The sequence below is a fragment of the Pleurodeles waltl genome, chromosome 6 (assembly GCF_031143425.1).
Source record: "Pleurodeles waltl isolate 20211129_DDA chromosome 6, aPleWal1.hap1.20221129, whole genome shotgun sequence".
NCBI classification, from domain to species: Eukaryota; Metazoa; Chordata; class Amphibia; order Caudata; family Salamandridae; genus Pleurodeles; species Pleurodeles waltl.
This window is the reverse complement of record NC_090445.1, coordinates 720,758,585-720,779,329: the sequence shown is the minus strand read 5'-3', so window position 1 is coordinate 720,779,329 and position 20,745 is coordinate 720,758,585. Positions and strand designations below refer to the sequence as shown.

The 20,745-nt window shown below is 43.6% G+C and overlaps 1 protein-coding gene across 3 annotated transcripts in view; it reads left to right on the top strand.

Moving 5' to 3' along the window:
- The window catches only part of INPP5F (inositol polyphosphate-5-phosphatase F), an 855,919-nt gene that overhangs the window by 692,992 nt on the left and 142,182 nt on the right, over nt 1–20,745 (top strand). For all 3 annotated transcript variants that reach the window (XM_069239234.1, XM_069239233.1, XM_069239235.1), the window contains one exon: nt 13,100–13,177. In XM_069239234.1, coding sequence (XP_069095335.1) covers nt 13,100–13,177 — 78 coding nt within the window. The remainder of the gene's footprint in view (nt 1–13,099; nt 13,178–20,745) is intronic.

The window sequence follows — 20,745 nt, the reverse complement described above, 5'->3', positions numbered from 1 at the left end:
AAACTTGCACTACTGCTGTGCTGTATATTCTGTGCTTGAGGGACGCTTGCGCTGCTGCTGCCTGTACTGCACCTTCTGTGTGATGGAAGCTTGCACCAGTTCCTAGATAAACTGTCTATCCCTCTCTACCTTGCTTTCTATCTATTCTGTGCGACTCTCACACATATATTCACCATGCCACATAATTCCGCTACACAAATACACTCTAACACAGAATTCCACACTGCACAATTCCACAAGTATCAATTAAAATACAAACCACAAATTTTCACTCCACACCACATACATCCCCTACACTCCAAACCAAAACACACAAATAAAAGGCATTGACATTTACAATGCCAATAGCTCTAACTCTCGAAAATGCGAGACCTATCGCATTGAAAATACTTGTTATTTCTTCTTATTTATTAATTTCCACTACTCACTACTGGCATGGGTCTTGGTCCCATAGCAGCGCCTCGCTCAGTATTCTTGCCTCGGTTGTAGATGCTCTCTGTCTTCTGTCTCTCTCCCTCCTCTTATTTGCTATCTCTCGCTCTCCTCTTTTTCCTCTCTCTCTTCTCTCTCCCAGCGTATTGTATGTGCGCGCACTTGTGTGTTACCAGAAGCCACATCAAAGCAAGTGGAGTTGATAGGTAAGGTAAAAAAAGAAGAAAAAAAACACTGATTTCTCTTTGTGTGCATGTGACTGCCAGGCAGAGGCGCTCGCCCTGGGTTGTTGCTTCCTTGTGGCTGCTGTTTTCTGCCTTTTGGGCAGAGCAGTAGTCAGGGCAAAGGAGGATTTGGGCAGTTGTGGAGAATACTTGGCATTATGAAAGTTTTTACTTTCAACTAAGGCGGGCCAGGCAGTTTCCCTGCGCTGCAGTCATGCTGATGGGGGGGTCTTTCCAGTCCCTTTTTGTGAGCTTTCTTGGCCTGCTGATTCAAAACCTAGTTTTCCTTTTAATTTAACATACCTATCTAAGATGGATGACACCATCTGGATGGATGTAACCACCGGTTACAGCAGCTTCGCCAAGCCAAGATAGAGATTGCGCTTTCTGCAGGTGATTTTATACTCCTGTCTTTTCTAATTCCCATTTCTACACTATACAAAGCGTCATGTAAATTGACACAGGCAGAATATTTTTGGTCAGGTTCTTGCCCTTGTTCTGCCTTTCACAGTTTTCAGGTCTGTCTAGAGCAGTATTTATCTTCTTCTTACCCATCTTCAGTCTTGGTCACCTGCAATCAACCAAAGAGGGGTTTTCTACTATTTAGCCTTCCTCCTCCTGCTGTGGCCTTTCTTAGTGGACACCTGTCTCTTACATGATTATTAGTGGTTACACAAATGTGCCTCGTCTATACGAAAGAGTCACCCTTACATCGGGCAGCAGCAGTCACGTGTTAAGGAATTATAGTTATATCCAGCCCTTGCCTGTGAAAGCGTGCCTGTGTTCCTCCATTTAGCAGTATTCCTCAAAGCAGCCAACGTGCTCTGATTACAAGGAACTAATTCTTGAGCAGTCCATGGCATCTGGTGTCTTACCAAACCTCCTCCCATCTCTCACCCAATTTAGAGCCATCTCTGGCTTGATGAGGACTACTAATACTGATGTAATCAGTCATAGGTGCAGACCTAAACAAAGATTGACCTGCATGTGATGGGAGTGCAGCATACAATTGAAAGTGTCTGATCTGCTACATGGTGAATCACAATCTGTGAGTGAATACATGTAGTGCAGGGTCTACCATACAACGAGTAATAATCAGTCATGTAAATCACAATACTCTTGTGCGTGATGAGGAGACTGGCTAGAAACAAGTGGCTGAGATAGCTACGTTTTTTTTTTAAAGTACTAATTCCTCCGAATTAGACCAGGTTGTTCTTACTCACCAGTGTGTATAAGCAGGTGTCTCCTTTGCATGTGTGTGTGCATACATGCGTGTGTGTACACTCGTGTGTCTACCAGGCATTCCAGTTGACAGAACACTTCGGATAAAGACGTAGGTGACCTAAAGGACTAGTCATGCTGGAAGCAAGTATTGTGGATGGGTTTGTAAAAAAAAATATTGTTGCATAGAAGACTGTGGTGTGCTTACTGAGTTAGTGTGTGTTTGTGTCTACGTTCGCATATGAGGGTCCAGTATTTTCCTCAGCAGTCACTGTGGCCTGACTCCTGCAACACTGTCATGGGAGTATCCCTCCCTAGACTAGGACCACATGTATCATGCTGGGTTTACTCAAGGTATGTGGCCGTCCTCTTCAGGAAAACCTTCCCTATCTCGGTAACAGCAGAAAAGTTAGATGGCATGGGAAGGTTCCTGATAGTGAGTGGTTCTCAGGATGAGAATGTGTGGACCTATGTGTCCTGAGTCTGGCCAAAGAAACTCTTGCCTATAGCAATAAAGTGTTGCTCGACTATTCCCTTTTCCCTCTAAAACAGGCCTGATCATTGGTGAGGGGAGACTTTAATTTTGTTAGGAATCCATCCCTTGATGTGCACATGGCAGTTTCCTTTAGCAGAACAAGGACACTCTCCAAGTGGTCCACCTGACTGTGACTTTTTGATACAAGGCATAAGTGGAACAGTCAGACGGGACAATACACTTTTCTATTCAATGCATCATTATTCAGCCTCACACGTTGATTTCAGTTATGTTCTGGTAACTGAATACAGGGGGTTAATCAAGTCTGGATACTTCCTCAAGGGCTCTTAGGTCACTCCCCTATCGAATTACTACTCCTTGGTGCAGACAAGGGGCAAAGGGTCTTTGGGGTTTACATGCTTGGTGGCTTAAGGATGACCAGTTAGCTGAATTTATCAGAGAGGGCATACCAGAATATTTTCATCTCAAAATGTCTTTTGTCCCCTCTGCATGGAGCCTGTAGGAGATTTTCAAAACTGTAATTTGGGGTAAAGCTATATCCTACCTAGGGGGCAAAGATAAAGATAGGCACCAAGAAGTCAGTTCCTTGGAACATGAAATAGAATCTTTAGAAGCGTGTCTCTCCAATTTTTTCTCTGAGAATACCCTTAGACACCCAAGCTGGCCAGGTCCACCCTACAGGAGATCTTCATGAACTCAACCAAAAATGCGTGAGTACTCTTCCTACAGAGGTGTAGTGAATGGGGAGATAAGACGCCCAAAGATACTGCATTGACTGGCAAATAGGGAGGTGGATGCATGAACAGTTCCAGTGATACTTGACTGTTCCAAGGAAATTATTACATGTAGTGTACGGATTGCTGAGACCTTTGCCAAATACTACAAACGCCTGTACACAAGATGTGCTTCCCTGTAAAATGAGGTATTCCACCTAATACTTAATGATCCTCCTCCACCCCTTCTACAAACACTTTCTCAGATTTTGATCAGGCAAAGCTGGATCTCCATCACACTAGAAGGGATTCGGCAGGCAATGTTGGACATGCCCTCAGGCATGAATCGTGACCCAAATTGATTTCATCAGGATTTCCTCAAACATTATGCATAACTTTTGATATCACACTTCCTTGCATTACTCAAGAAGATCTGCACTGCAGGTGCTTTTCTTATGACTTGCGTGAATCAGCTATACCCGTAATCTTAAAAGCAGGCAAATCCTCAGATGAGGGGCTATCCAAAGTTCTAAAAACAGATTGCCTAAAATGGTACGCACTGTCATTCAGTGTGTCAGAAATGGCATTATGGCAGGTCGCCGTTCCCGCCATTGTCTCAGACACCTTTACATTGCGCTGGCTTGGCTCCAGAAACTACAGGGAGATGCTTGCCATGATATCAGTCAACTTTGTAAAAGCCCTCATCACTGTGCATTGGCCTTTCCTGCACTTATTACTGTAGAAGGTAGCATTTGGCCCACTTTCCTGCAGATACTATATATCGCTTCAAAGGCTCAGGTCAGGGTAAATGGAGTGCCGTCCTCAACCTGTGCAGTAGAATGTGGCGTACGGCAAGGGTGACTGCTCTCCTCCCTCCCTCTGACTCAGATGGAATGGAATCTATGTTGAAGGATCAGTGCAACGGGTGAACTGGCACAAAACAGTGTCTGTTACGCTCTTTCAGTCATCTCCATTTCAAAGTAGCTGATAGCTATTTTAAATGCTTCGGAATGTGGGCCTTGATTGATGAAGACTGGGAAAGGGACTTCAACATCACCTCATTCTATAAACATACCAAGTTGGAGCTGGAGGGATGGGTTCCCTACTGCTGACCATCATGGTCAATCTCTATTGGGCACATTTTCATGGAATGTAGGCTCAACGTCTTTGTTTATTTTATTTTTTTAAATACAAGCGGTTGTAATAGGATGTCAGCCTGAGAATGTCTGACATTGTCATATTACTGAGCCTCCACCTTGTTCCACTCAGTGATTTGCTTTTTGCAGAAAGGGAGGACCCCAGGATCAAACTAGAGTTGCAACTACTAGAGCCACACAAAGTGCATTTTTTATTTTATGGGTAACCAGTTCCCCACTCACTTGTTATGTTATGGGGATTTATAGAGCACATAGCCGCCCCAGAAATGGGGCTTCCCAGTGCTAGACCTAAAGGAAGGATGAGCTGAAGCCAGCGGCCTAATGGATAAAGACCGAGATTAGCTGGATGAAAGCCATGTCGTCAGAAATTTCCTTATGTGCAGATGGTTCTCGATGTTTCTAATAGGAAGAGTTAACAAATTCCACAAGACAGGGGCCTTGGTGCGAAAGGAGCAGCCACCAGCTCTGACTCTCCGAAAACACGGGACAGTGGGCAAGTTAAGGTCGGCTGAGCAGAGGCAGCGGGTAGGTTGATATTGCGATAGAAGTTTGGACAGAATGGAGGCCTTCTGGGAGTAAAAAAATCTTATGGGCAACACAAGTGGATACGCTTTTCCACTGGGAGCCAGTGCAGCTTGTGGAGAAGACCAGAGACAGAACATAAATTTGAGATGAGAAAAAGCAGCCTGGCCGCCACATTTTGGGCAAGCTGGAATCTTCTGACAACTGACTTATTGGTGCCTGGGTACAACACGTTGCAATAATGCAGCTGAGACAGAATTACTGCTTGGATGATGGTTTGGCGGGTGCTAATATCAAAAAGTCCAGAAATAGGGCTGAGACGTTTCAAAAGCCCAAAGCAGGTACCTGTTACTGATTTGGCCTGAGCCTCAAAAGTGAGAGAGCTATCCATGGCGACCCCTAGATTTTGTATGGAGGCCCTGTGAATGGGGAGATGCCCAAGGAAAGGAGGCCACCAGTGGTTGTCCCAAGAGTGGGTGTTTTTTCCCCCGTAAAAGGACTTCAGTCTCATATACATTCAGGTAATGACAATTAGCATTCATACAATCTGCAACTGCTAACAGTGCTTTTTGGAAAGGAAACCTGTCAAGTGTAGGATTATCTGTGAAGGAGAGCAATAGCTGAGTGTTGTCAGCTTAGGATATTAATGTAATCCCTGTGTCTTTGACAACCTGAGCCAGGGGTTGGATATAGATATTGAACAAATGAGGGCTCAATAAAAAGCTCTGAAGAATGCCATGTGGTAAAGTATGTGGTTGATAGCTCTGTGTAGGTGAAATGGCCTGGAAGGGGCGATTAGATAGAAAAGACGCAAACCAGGCCAATACCGCACCACCTATACCAAAGCTTTGTAAGTGCTGAAGTAGAATTTTATGAGAACTGTACCAAAGACGCTGCTTAGGTCCAGCAAAATCAGAGCTCAGGACAGACCTTCATCAAGGGCAGCTCAGAGTTGTTCATTAACTGCGAGAAGAGCAGATTCCATGTTCTGCTGTGGTCTGAAGCCATTCTGGGAAATGTCCAAGATACGGTTGTCATCCAAAAACATGGTCAAGATGGCATTATTTTGTCTCTCTGCGACCTTTGCGAGAAAAGGTAGTAAAAAGATAGGCCGAAAATCTTCTGTCTTGGGGGTGTAAAATGAAGGTTTCTTCAGTAGGGGGATCACCTTGGCCTGCTTCCAAGAACTGGGAACGCAAGCTGATGACAAGGAAATATTAATCACGTCCAAGCATGGTGGAAGGAGAAGGTCATGAAATTTGAGAAACAAATCTGATTTGACTGGGTCTGTAGGTGAACCAGATTTTACTTGCCCAAAAAGGATAAACAGTTTGGGCAAACTCAGAGAAGGCAGCAAATTGAGTGCTGGCATAAGGCTGGTATCATCTGGCAGTGCAGAGGCATGCACCTTTGTCACAAAGTCATCTGAGGAGAAATGCAGGTTGATATCCTCTATTTTGCCAGTGGAATAGTCAGCTAAATTCTCACAATGAGTACTGGAGGTGTCGGTAACATCGGCAGAGAGAGTAGGTCTGATAAGGTTATTCAGTAAATGAAAAATTGCCTTGGCAGGATTCTTATTGTTTCTGGCTTTACTATCAGTTAATCAGCTTTAGCTTTCAGAATCAATTAGAGTAACATCTGATGGCTGCTGTATATTGAGGTTTCTGCGAAGGGTCGAACGCTTTTCTCCAGGACCATTCTAAGGTTTTATAGCGTTTTTTGGCCTTGGTAAGAGCTTCATTAAACCAGGGAGCGGTGTGTTTCTTTTTGCAGGCAGTCTGACTAGCAGGAATGAAAACATCTAAGGCTAAAGTAAGCCAAGGGTGCAGATTGTTATTAGCTGCCTCAACATTGGAGGCTAACTGAGGTCGGCTAGCCTGAATGAAATCTCAAAATTTACAGGGATCAAGTTTATGCCAGAGATGTTTTAAAATCATATTTGAGGTGGTTGTCCAAGTATTGCAAGGTACGTTGAAGGTCAAGGGAACCAGGAGGTGGTCGGTCCAAAGCATGAGGAGAGGGTTTGCAGCCCAAAGAGTACTAAGGTTAGAGAACACTGGGTCTAAGAGATGGCCGACAGAGTGCGTAGAACCTGACACCAATTGCATTATTTGCACAGCGGCAAGATTACCAAGAAAGATGGCATTGTCATATTCCTGGGTGGCATTTAAGTGAAGATTTAGGTCTCCCAGGATTTTGAAGTTGACTGCTTTAATAATCAATGGGGTAACAAAATTAAACAGAGCGTCTCTGAAAATATCTGACAATAGAGGGAAGCAATGACAAAATGAATGCACCTCCCATAAGTGTCTAACAGTATCTAGGCAGATTAAATTTATTTCAGAATGTAGACCAATGGTGCTATATGGTTGACTACCCCGCTACCCACAGGTAGAAGTATGCATTCATTAATACATAGTAAATTTAGACATTACAACCAAAGCAATCTCTTTGTTCAAACATATAGAAAATTGTACAAATCATAAGTGTTACAGACAAATCTGTCTTGTGTTACAAAATCTTCTTTTATTGTGAAATCTCAATTCAATTCATATTCCGGTACAGTAATTCATTACAGTTGTTAATACTTGACAGCCACCACATGTTTCGTCACCAAGTGACTTTATCAAAGCAATAAGCATTCCGAAAGGTCCAAAAAAGTCCTTTGGTTGCGTCTATAATTTAGCGCCACTGTTTGTCAAAAACGTAAATGAGGGTAGTATGTGCCAAAGAAGATTTTCGGTAGAGTAATCCGTATTAACAATACTTGAAAGATCATGTCTTCAGAATTGTATTTCAGAAATTATTTGGCACGGGCCATGATAAAGCCCAGTGATCACGTCGCCTGCTGCCTGGGGTTTTGACCATGTGCTGTTGAGAATCCTCCCTAACAGTGTTGGAGGGGCCAGGAGGATGATAAATGAGAAGACCTGAGAGTGTGAAATTGTGAGTCATGGCGACGGTAAAGAAAGAGTTTTCGCAGTTGAAAATGGGGCCATGAGATGCACTACAGCTATACCTTTTGCGCTAAATAATAGCAGTGCCCCTTCCCTCCTCCACACACACACACACAAACACCCCCACACCACCACCACTGGTCCTACTGATGTTCTTCAGCTGGTACCTGGGAGGGAATGCTAAGGCAGGTTCTGCTACTGTAAATTGACTGAGCCAGGTTTCTGTAATAAACAGGCTATCAGGAGCCTGGATAAGATAAAAAATATCAGCATGATGTTTGACCAGGGAGCGGCAGTTAATGCAACTAAGCCTAAACTCCATAGACTTAGGCAAAGAATGGGAAATAGGCTTAATGATGGATACAGTCGAACTAAGTGCAAAGTCACAAATCTTATAGCAGCAAGGCCCCTCATCTGGGACCCATTTGTGCTTGCTACAAGTCTTTGTAAAGGTCCTAAGAGCTAGGAGTTTGTCTGAAAGATATACTAGCCTCTGTGAGAGGGGAGAACCAGGGTGCGTGGCCCCTGTTGCCATCCAGGTGCAGACGGGCTTGCTTTGGCATGCCTTCGGCATTACAAATTTGTCATTGCAGTGCTGTCACCATGGTCTAAGACATATCAGATGGGAAAGAACCCTAAGAAGCGAAACCCTCCTCTGGTGTGGCTCCTAGCTACTGCAAGTCATGTACCAGAACTTTTCCAGGCCTGGGACCTCATAGTGATTTCAAAGTTGGGTATTATGTGGGTGGAAAGTCATAATTTCTCATTTGGCCAGCTGTTGAACAAATTTGCACTCGGCAATTTCCTGTTATTCAACAAAAGGCACCTTCATGCACCCCATGTCTGGTAATTACTTAATATTGGAAATTAATCTGTTTATCTCCCAGGTTTTGGGACATTGTCCTTGTTCCCGACTCGAAGATGGCCCAGATGGGTATCATAGATGGTTGAGAGGGATCCACGGGTGCCTGCACTCTGGTAGAGGTAGAATTGCTCAAAGGTGGAAGAGAATATAGGCTTTGACACTGGGTGAGTGGGCTCAGGGGAATGGACCGTGGTTTAATGGCTTCAGAGACAATATATAGGGTTGGTTGTGCCAAAAAGTATCTATAAATCTGGGGGCCGTGGCTTAGTTGTAGTCAGAATGTAAAACATAAGAGTGAATGAATGCTGTGTCTTCACTTCTTTGTACTAATGAATTTGACTTCCCTCCGACCAAAAGATAAGGATTTTTAAATTGGTTCTCAATCGTTGCATGTACAATTTCTATTGAACTGCATCATGAATATAATTATTGATGAATTACATTGTACAAATGTTCTGTTTTTATTTGTTAAAATGCATAATAAAAAGAAATAAAATGCTACAACTCTAAAGATTTTTAGGCATGTAGGAAAAATACCAAGGATCTGTTCAGAAATGTTAATACTTTCATGCCCTGCAGCATATCCTACAGATTTGCCCAGTTTATCAAAGATGCCCACTCTGGAATACAATATTATCAATTAAAGTAAACAGCGGAGTGATATCTACCATTTGTAGGCCTCCAAAAAATTATGTGTCTAACTGTCTACATTTTACTAAAAACTAAAAACTTGTAAAAATTGGACTTTGACCCAGTGGAAGACATAGACTGGGAGGCTGCCTTCACATATCCAACGGATGTGGCTAGCAGAGCTTGTCTATGCATAGTCCAGTTGAAATTTCTGTGTAAATCTTATTACAGCAGGAGCAGGCCCTACCAGAAGGACCTGACCTGATTTCAACTGACAGATGCCTGAAATGTTGAAAGAGAAGGGTACATTCCTGCACATAATCTAGGGGTGCAGAGTCCGTTAGACATGTTAGAATAGAATAGTAAATGAACTTTCTAACATATTAGATAGACACCATGGTCCCATTCTCACCACATTTTATTATCTTCGGTATCTATAACAATGGCGACCTACCCAGAAACAAACTGAGGCTTTGCTCACTATGGTTGATGATTGCAAAGCAAGGCATTGCAAGAGAATAAAGAAAGAGGAACCAGACCATGCATAACAAAGTATAGAGAGTAAGGGGGTAAAGTGTAGTGAGGCTGGACATGTGGCTTGAGCAATATAGCAGCAAGAGAGGCTGGACTAGTAGTCGAAGATGACTTTGCCCATGAAAGAAGTGTGCTTATCGATGGAGGAAGTAGGCACTTGCACTTAGTGTTTTTTAATACCTTTTATTTATGTATTTATTTGTTTGTTTACAGATTAAGCACAGAGTTGGTGGATAGTGAATTTACTCCATTATTGGAACTTTAATAGATTCACATGCTTGAATCCTTCCCCGTCGTCAAGTGGGATCCCCTGGTAAATCAAAACAGCTATACACATAAGTTACTGCAATGAAAAATGCCCTAAAGGCTTTCACTTTAGTAGCCTATCCTTATTACTATGAGCACAAAGGACCAAAGCAAGGCCTAGCCAATCAGGCTTCCCCTCCCTCTAGAACCCTCCTGAGAGGAGCTCCCTTCCCTCAGATTTTCTCAAGCAGGAGTGCTATAGTATCTGAAGAAGACAGGAAAAAGGTGAGCTTCCCAGGGGAGGAGGGTGGGTTGCATGTGAATCTATGAAATATTCCAATACTGGAGAGCTACAGTATAGGTAAGTAACTTATTTTCTTACTCCAGCATTGGAACTTTCATAGATTCACATGCTTGAATCAGAATAGCAAGCAGTAATGAAGCACATTGTATAGCATCAATCCACTTGTATACCTGTTGTTATATGCATATACATACAAATATATATATATATATATATATATATATATATATATATATATATATATATAAAAAATATAATCCTGAAACATACATATATCAGCAACATCCTTAAAGAAAAAGATTATGTAGGAAATATACCATATTAGATAAGCAATAAATATGACAAAAGAACGTTACCCTGAGTAGGTAAAACAAGTAATATCACAGCCATAAAGGAATAAACAAACCTATACAATGTGCGCAAATTAAAAGGGGCTGGCGTGAAAAAGAAATAGAACAGCTCACCGTTACTGGAAACGATGCCTTAACACCGCTTGTCCTACTGCCATATCACCTTGCTGAGTTTCCTCCAAACAGTAATGCCTTGCGAAAGTATGTACAGACTTCCAATTGGCTGCCCTGCAGATGTCCTGAATGGGCACTCCTGCAAAAAGTGCCATGGATGCAGCCATTTTTCTTGTAGAATGTGCACGCTCTGGATTCTGCAAGGGTTTTCCTGCCGCTATATAACAATAGTTAATAGCAGAGGCTATCCACCTCGCAATTCCCTGTTTAGATAATGTTCGTCCCTTACGTGGAGCACTGAAAGCCACAAAAAGTTGGTTAGATTGCTGCCACATTATGACATTACTGGGTTCGCTGAAGCCAACCTGCCAATATACCACACCGACCGCATGGCGGTAGCAGCCGACGGGCCGGATATAACAATCCCCAACCCGGCAGCCGCTACTGTATCGCCGGTGGCATTATGACCCTGCCTACTGCCATGGTTTTTGTGGCGTTCATAAGGCCACGAAAACCATGGCAGTATGCCCTACCAGTGGCAGGGAATTCCGCCAGCAGAACACCGCCAGACCGTATTATTTGACATAATACGGCTGGCGGCAGTCTACTGTCGTGGCACTGCTGGTGGTAGCAGCGCCACCTTAATACTGTCCGCCAGCATGGCCACAGCTGGATTTCTGCCCTTCTTGTGGCGGAAATCCGTCTGTGGTCTTTTGGCGGCCGTCGCCGCGGCAGTAGGTGGCATTTACCGCCATTTGCAAAATTAGGGCCAATGTGTTTTAGGTAAATGGTGACTCTACGCTGGATGGTTAATGAATAGGAACTGGTTCGTGAATGATCTATGGATGATGTATGAATACCGATCAGCCAGTAATGAATGACTGTAGAGTAGTGAATGCACAGATTGAGTTGAGAGAAGGATGTGTAGAAAATGTGTGTATGCATAGAGAGTTTTAAAGGATGGTGACTATAAGGGGTGGTAGATACATTTTCAGCAGTGAATGCATAGGGGAGCATATACAGCAACACAAGGCAAATCGTGCCAAGCTTAGAAGTTATGGCAGCTGGGATCTTGGAGGCCAAATACCAAAAAACAGACGTGCAAGGTTGAAAGGAAGGACAGAGCAAGAAGCAATGGATAAGGTGGTTCTAGCAGGGAAACCAAGAGGCTGGAGGGTCATGGAGATAAAATACTGTGTATACTGTGGGCCGAAGCCTGTGACTGTGAATGGCTTTGATGGAAAAGGGGAGGGGATGAGGTTACATATTTGCATTATGCCCTCCGCAGGGGATCTTTGAAGCAGTATCTCTTCACAGGGCTCCCTCTGACAGACGTTTTAGTGCTGCACCTGCTCAATCGCATTTCCTCCCCTTTTAGAAAGCCAATTAATCAGTTTATATCAAACAAATTAGGCTACTGTACTTTAACCAATGCACCCTGCAAGGAGATACATTTTTGTAGGAACCTTCTTTGGCTTGTTGTAAGCTGAAGGCACAACCTCAGCCAGCCTGTCCTTCCTGGTCCGTCTTGATCTTCTAAGGTACATTTAAGTTTATTTACTTGATCTACTATCACATCTAAAAGTGAAAACAAGGGGTAGACATGATTTTAAGGAAACCCAAGATTTGCCTTTACTTGAGGGCTCAACTATTCGGAGCTCACCTACCCTTATCTGGCAGTCACATAGGATTTGAAAGTTATTGACCTTCAATAAAAGGTGCAGCGGAATCACAGGTAGGTGAGAACCCAAACATAGAAAGTAAATATCCCATGCATCGTCGTGTGTTGACAGCACACCTGAGATGGCTGACTAGTCCTGAAGATAATCACGCCAATTAATATAAATACAGTGGAACCTGGATTACACATGCACTGCGAAATAGAGATAGACTCTTAGACACTAGGAAATGTAGACACCAACATGCTCACTGGGACACACCTGAAAACACCTACTCACTGATCCGAGCACACTCACTGTTGAAATATGTTAATGCGTCACCTTAAAGTCTCCACCTTAGGCAGAACTCACAACCAGCAGACAGCAGTCTACACACCAAGCATCCGTGGGATCGGGTTATTCTGCACTATACAGCAAATACATAACATACATCTTTTAGACGATTAGCACTGCCACACAACATTGGTGCTTTGATTTGTAATGATGTTAATGACATAATTGTATGTCGTCATGAACACATTTCGTAGCGGTGCTCTATTGGTTGTGACGCATTAAAATATTAGTTTAATCAAAATCATGGTACAAATAGAAATGATGAAGGTGGGGGGCTGAAGTTCAAGGTCATTAAGTGCAATATCTTTTATTTTTGCAGCCGTGGAATGAAGTTTGAAAATGTGCAGACTCTAACTGATGCCATCAGTGATATCATTCAGGACATGAAATGGTGCTGGTAAGTAGTGTTATGATAACTTCTAAATACTGCTTCAGGTTTACAGGAAACGAAAGCCAAAAAGTTGCAGCGCTCTTTCACAGTATTTTATGAAAATGTCCCTCCTTTGGTGGCAGCTTAAATATGTAAGTGTTTTTAAACATGTAACCCCACTTGCAAATGATCTCTCTTGGGCAAGGAGCATTAAGAGGAATGTTACGATTGAGGGTGCAGAATATTTAAACCTGTATTATCTTTTGGGCTGCAGAGAAACAAACTGTCACATTTTAATAACCTGAGCTGCGCGATCAAAGTTAACCCAAAGTGCTATGTTCAGCAGAGTAAACATGCTTGACACTATTTTCATAAGCACTTTATGTGATCTGTGAAAATGAGGTGTGTATCTGGGGTTCACTATGATGTGTGTACACTGCTGACTACGCTCAACTGTGCCTCTGCTGCACAGTCAGCATTCCCTTTGCTACGAAGGTATCGATTTTGAACAGTTCTTGCCATTTTTAGATGTGGCCTGGAGTCTGCTTTAGCTGTGTGCCTGCCTCCTATATTCACTAAATATTTAATAATATTATAAATATCTCTTGGAAATGATGATCACAAGTGCAAAGGAATATTTTTACTCTTTGAAGAGATTAACATGTTTCTGTCCACAAATGAGTCAATGGCCTTTCGTCAGGATCGTGACCCTCTCTGTGAGTATAACATCACAGTTTGGTGTATAATGTAAAGTGTCATTTTAAGTAAATAAAATTATAATGAGCCAGAAAAGTCCAGGGGGGTGTCAAGCATTCAGCATCTCTAGGATACCCTAACTGGGTGATTTTACATCTCAATACAGAAGACGAAAAGTTTCCAATCTTCTTTATGCAGAAGCCATGCCTCACGTCTGCCTTCCTCTGTAGAGATAGAAACAAAAAGTAGTTGTATTTCTGTATGTTCACATTGACATGAAGCAGCAAAAATGTGGCATTTTAGTGTGCCAATGAGATCCTAAAATAAAGATGCAACAATCATCCTGTGCTTCCTTCTTTCCAACATGGCTGGGAACTCTGCTGTAAGCATGAAGAGCTTGAAATATGCTGTTAGTGTGTAGGAATTTTGCCATGGTTTCATAGACTTCCACTCGTCAGGACTTACCATAATAAACCCATAACCAAGCCATGCTATGCTTTTTACATTAACCAATCAATAAAGTCGGGTTACCTCAAGGATATATTGTGCCTTTCTAATGAGGTATAGCTTCATAACCTTATTTATTGACAGAGGAAGTTCAACCGGTCATCATCCAATCTGAACCTCTCCTCCCCTTTAACGAAGCCCTCATAGATGTCCTGTTTGGGGCATGGGCCAAACTCTGCACAAGGGCTCCTTTTCATAGGACAATTACCTGCAACCATTGCTCCACCCCAAGGGACCCAGTTTCCTCACAGAACCCACCCCAGAGAGCTTGTAGGCCCACGCCTACACTTCCAGAGTAAATCCTAGTGCATTCACTACCACTCCACTGAATAGGGAACCCAAATGGCTTGATATCTTTGGGAAGAGGATGTTTTCTTCTGCCAGCCTGGCCTTGCAGTCAGTGAACACCGCTTGCTTTTTGGGGCGATACTCCCATACAGTTTGGGACTCGGTGCACAGGTGCTGCCTATGGTCTCTGAGGAGGCCTTAGCCATACTGTCCCAAAACATTACTGACTGGAGAGATGCAGCTGAGTTTACCTTTTGATGTGGGCTAGACTCAGCTGTCTCGCGCTGGGTAGAGTGATTTCATCATTGGTGGCCCTTCAGTGCCACACCTGGCTGCGAGCCTCTGGCTTTTTGTGGGACATCCAGGCCTCGCTCATGAATATGCCCTTTGATCGCTCCTGTCTTTTTGTAGACAAGGGGGACTCAACACTAGAGTGCTTCAAGGACAGCAGGGCTACAGCCATATCCCTTTCCATGAACCCTTGCCAACCCCAGTTCGCCTTTTGCCCCTTTCGCAGCCATGGATAGGACTTCCAGTCTCGTTTCTACCCGCCCAGCCACTACGGGCTGCAAGCTTACCAGCCCTTGCGTGGCCGAGGATTCGGTACCCACAGACCTTGTAAGTCATGTAGCCAGCGGTCAGGCCAGTCCACCCCCATCCCAGCAGCTGCAGCCTCCAAGCCCCTTTAGTCTACCCTCTGACCATTATGGGCATCATGTGTGAGGCAGGATGCACCATCACCTGCACTACTGCAAGTCAATAACAACTGACCCCTGGGTTCTCCTGATTGGCCAAAGGGGACACCTCTTCCCCTTTGTGACCACCCTTCAACCCATGCCACCTACTTGCGACAGGATGACAAAGGACCGCATATCCTTACTCAACCAGGAAGTGGCAGCTCCGTTGGCCAAGTGACCTGTAGAGAGGGTAACAGCATCAGAAGTAGGACATGGCTGGTATTCCTGCTTCTTTCTGGAGCCCAAAATAGACGGAGGCCTTTTGTGCTATCCTAGATCTACATCTCAATTTGTTCCTGAAGAAGGAGAAATTTAAAATGCTTATACTCGCTCAAGTTCTCTCAGCCCTGGACCCAGGAGACAAGATGATAGCGTTAGACTTGCTGGACGCATATTTCCACATCCCCGTCCTGTCTGCCCACAGATGTTACTTGAGGTTTACAGTGGGACAGAAGCATTTTCTTTGATGTGATTCCCTTTGGCCTTTCCAGCGCCCCACAGGTGTTCACCAAGGTGATGGTAGTGGTTGCAGCCCATCAGTGGACTTCTAGGATGTCAGTCTTTCACTATCTTGATTACTTTGTTGTTCTAGACGGGCTCGCCCCAAGCAGTCGTCTCCCACCTCCAAACCACGGCGGACCTCCTGCACTTGCTAGCGTTTACTATCAACATGCCGAAGTCACACCTGACCCTTTCTTAGTTGCTCTGTTTCTTCAGAGCCATTCTGGACGCAGTTGCCAGATCAGCCTTTTTTTCAAGTCCCCTATTCTACATAGGTTTCTGAAAGGTCTTTGCCATTTGTTTCCATCAGTTCTGTTCATTATGCCTCAGTGGAACCTTGACCTGGTTCTTACCTATCTGATGTGCGCTCCCTTTGAGCCGCCCCATAACTGTCCAATCAGACTGCTTACCCATAAGACAGCCTTTCTCGTTGTAATAACATCCGCCAGGTTGAATAACATCCACCAGATAAGTTACAGGTGCTCTCAGAGCACCTTTCTTATGTTTTATTCTACCGGACAAGCTGGTCCTTCGCACTTGAGCGTCCTTCTTACTGAAGGCGGTGACCCCATTTCATGTGAGCTAGTCTTTCACCCTGCCTACCTTTTACGCTTCGCCTCATCCCTCTAAACAAGAGGAGTGACTCCACCGGCTGGACCCAAAAAAAGCATTGTCATTCTATCTTGACCACACAAAAAAGTTCCAAGTGGACCGCTGACTCTTCATGGGATATAATGGAGAGCAGAAAAGGAAGGCAGTGCAGAAATGGACCACCTCGCAATGGATTTTGCTCTATATCAGAATCTGCTATGCACTGGCCAACAAGCAGTACCATGAGGGCTCTTTCCACCAGAGCCAAGGCTGTGATCACTGTTAGCATTTTGTCTGTTCTGTCCCACAGGACACTCTTTTTTGTGAATTTGTTTCACAGACCCACATCCAGGAAGGTATTGTTTGGGTATCTTTTCTAAGGTAAGGAATCTCCAGCTAAAAGTCTCTATCAGATTAACAAGTCACTTACCTTCGGTAATGCCTTATCTGGTAGAGACTGTCTAGCCACAGATTCCTTACCCGACCCACCCATGCTTTGCACACAGATTGGTAGATTCAGGGCTGCCCCCCTTTCAGGACCCTGGTTTTACACACCAGTGGTCAGTACTCTTTGGTGCGCCCCACTTCCAACATGGGTTGTTGTGAAATGAAACTGACGTCAGTGTCCTGGGATTGCACCTATATAGGTACCGCACACACCATTTCTGATGCAGATGACGCCACCTACTGGCACGCATCACAAAAAATTTCCATATCCTGGTTGACACTTGGGGACAATTCTAAGGTAAGAAATCAGTGGCTAGATAGTTTTTATCAGATAAGGTGGGACCAAAGGTAAGTAACTTGTTCATCAAAGCACTGAAAGTGTCATCACTGAGGGTTCGGCCTAATCAGAGCGGCGGTGAGCTACTGTCCCGTCCCATTATTGTGCCATTAGCATATTCTCCTGTAGTTCTGCAACTTCTCTCTCAGTGCAGTGCCCTGAGCAGAAATACCACTGTGCAAAAGTCAGTTGATTTATTCCCCCTTGTTCTGCTTTCCCTCTTATCTCATATCCGAGCTTACAGAACCTCTCCGGAATGCACTTCTGAGTTTAAAGAAGACATTTATTGTTATTAATTCCCCACCCACAAGTTCCTGAGAGACAAAATTAGTAGATTGGAAGCACACGTTCAAAAGTGGTCGCAGCAATGAAAGCAAAATATATCAAAGTACTTCTCAGTTGCAATGTACACAGCAAATAGATGTGTTTATATCATATCATAACTTCAAAGAAAAGCATAAAAGTCAAATTCATCACCGTATGGGCAAGGCGGTAGGGCCTATATTCAGCTTCATCTTTCTGGGGTCTGCAAGTTGATGACTCCGGTCAACTGTGAGAAAGAGATTCTCTACCCAAACGGGAGATGGGCAACTGACATCTAGTTCCCATCTGAAGTCAAGCAGATTCAATCTAACTCTCTGTAGCCCAGAGTCATCCTTAAAAGCAAACTCAGTGTGTGAGCCCAAGAACCTTGGAGAGAGGCCAATTCTCCTGAGCTCACTCGCTCTCAGACTGGATTGCGAAGTAAACACAAAATCTACGTGCTCTTATCAGCTAAGGTCTGGTGGCCAAAAGGCCAAGGGAATGTTCTGGTTAAATCTGCCAACATGTATCACACCCTACTAAGTATGCTTTGGAAGTTCAGCCCCTATCTTGCTGTGGTCCTCGTTCATCTCTCTTAGCAGTTGTTCCTGTGTTTCATTAGAGTACAGGAAAATCCAGCTCTCCCAATAGGTGGATTTCTAACACTAGAGAGGAGATAGTGTTCTAGCATGCACAAGCATCTGGTATTGAATCTCGTATCAAGACGAATCCTGTACAGGCCACACTCCTTAGCAAGTGTTCAGGAAACTGAACGTTTTACCTTTTTTTGTAAGAATGAAAGGGGTTTTAATCAAGTTCCACTAAATTAAAACAGCTACAGTATGAGCAGCAGCAGTATAACACTGTAATGTTTGAACCATAATTAACAGGTTTAGAGCATTTAGAGGAAGCATCCTTTGAAGTTAAACACAGAACCAATAGACCACATAGCAGGAATGCATACTCCCTCACACAGCTACAGCATATGCAGCAGCAGTGAAATCGTCCTTACCATAAGTGGGATAGTAATGACATAGGTAGCAACTGTGCATGCTTCCCTAACTCTGATTTCATGTGATGGCGAGTGTGTACATGTGTGTTATCTTAGATTATATCTGCCTATGGGGGTTTATTGCTGGAATGATTGTCTAGTTGTGATGTGTGCTTCTGTTAGTGTAACAGTGTTTATTAATATATGTTGGTTTGTGTTTTAGGATGGTGGTTTTGTGTTGGTGTGACAATGTCAGAGATCGTAAGAGCGGGGTATGTGTGTGGAATGGTGTTTGTGACTTTAGGTGTTATTGTGTGTATGTAATGTGTGCATTATTTTTCCTAATTGTGTGTGATGCATGTGTGTGCAATAATTTTATTGTGATGTGTGTATGTTGACATTGTGGTATGTGGCTGGTTCCAAAACCCAAAAGGTTAAGGGAATGCTCTGGTTTGTGAGGGTTTGTGAGTTGTGTGATTGTGTATATGCCTCTGTTCACCACAGAGAAAAGGTAAAGGTACAGCATAATCAAACGTCATTCAAGCTTCTCTTGTGAATCGAGCAAGAACAGCCTAGGCAGGATTAGTAGAAACTTTAAACACAGAGAACAAATACAGAATTTGCAATAGCAGAAGTGCTCACTTCACTTACAAGCAGAGAAGAGTCATAACATATACAGCAGATCTGAATTACCTTCTGTGCTGCATTGAGCAACTGTTTAGGTTTTTTGTTATTTAGATGCTGGGCATGGGAGCCATGAGATGTACTTTACAGTGTAGGGTGAGGACATCCGCCTCCGAGGGTCTCAGCGCACCCTCATTGTCTGCAATTCACTACAGTACAAAAAAAAATACACCCCTAATGATTTTTCTTTGGTACAAGACAAATCTCACCCTTCTCCTGCAACCACCAACCATGCCTGCCTGTACAAAACAGCAAGAGCATGAGTTGATTCAAGGCACTTCGTATTGGTCATAGAGAGTCAACTGCGCATCAACCTGTGTGAGGTTGTCACTGAGCTGCAATCTACAGTTGCTGCAGCCTGACAAAAAAACAGATAACGGTGTAGCTCTTGCATACTATTGCACTGCTACAGGCAATGTCACCACCTTCGGAGGCGGGGCTGATGGAGACAGGAAATAGGGTGAGACAAAGGGTCTTTGCACAAAGGAAATACGCTTTACAATAGTGAAGGACTTTTGTTCCTGTTCCCTTGCCTGTGCAGAAGTGCAGTTTTATCCTAAAATTCTTTCAAGTTAGCATTAATGTCCTTCTCCAAGCACCACTAGACAACCTGTAACTTCAACCTGTATGTCCTTAGGCCCGAATTCCAAACGCATTTCCTCATTAGGACTTAAATAGCACTTAATTAGTTGCCCACCAGCAAAGAAAACTGATGAGAGACTGGTGCTTCAGGCTACTATGCTGTGCAAAATCCTGATTAGTTAGGACTGGATACATTTTATTTAGAGTTGGGGAAGCACAGTGTTCACAGTGGCAGAGCCTTTGCTGGCTCCGCTGGTGTAAATCTGTGACTTTGTGGCCCGGTCTGCAATGGACCACCTGGTCACCACGATGGTTTTACCGCCGTATTGAGGCAGGGACAACCATCACTGATTTTCCCTTACCATGTTTGCAAGTCATTATGAACACCATCTAGAAAAATTGAGAATTGCTTCCATTTGCAGGGAGAAAACTCCCTTCACTTTAAGACCATTTATTTGTTGTAAAAAAAAAAAAACTCCCAATTTGAGAGCTTGAATGTGTGCTTTAGGATATGGACTACTAGGGAGAGCAGATGGTCCTCCACCAAGGTGGTGGAGCCCTTGATCACCACTGCCTGGCAGACACGTGCACCATCCGCAAGGATTTAAATAAGGCCCATAGTTGTTTCATATTTATTAATGTTTTATTTATGGCTGCTTCAGTTTTCAATAAAGAAAGAGAATGCATAATCCTTGTCTGTGGTCCTGACATAAAACTTTTGTCGGACCCAACAGAGTCGGTTTTGATACAGGAAACTGTGATAACTAAAAATATAGTTAAATTCAGTTTAAATAATTGAGAAATACAGTGGAATCCCTTTGAAGCTAGGCTGATCCTTCTCTACACCTATTGGGTGTAATCTGCTGGAGGCAATATCTAGCATTGAAAGTAGGGTGTTAAGAATTTTATTCCAATAAGGAATTTATATTCT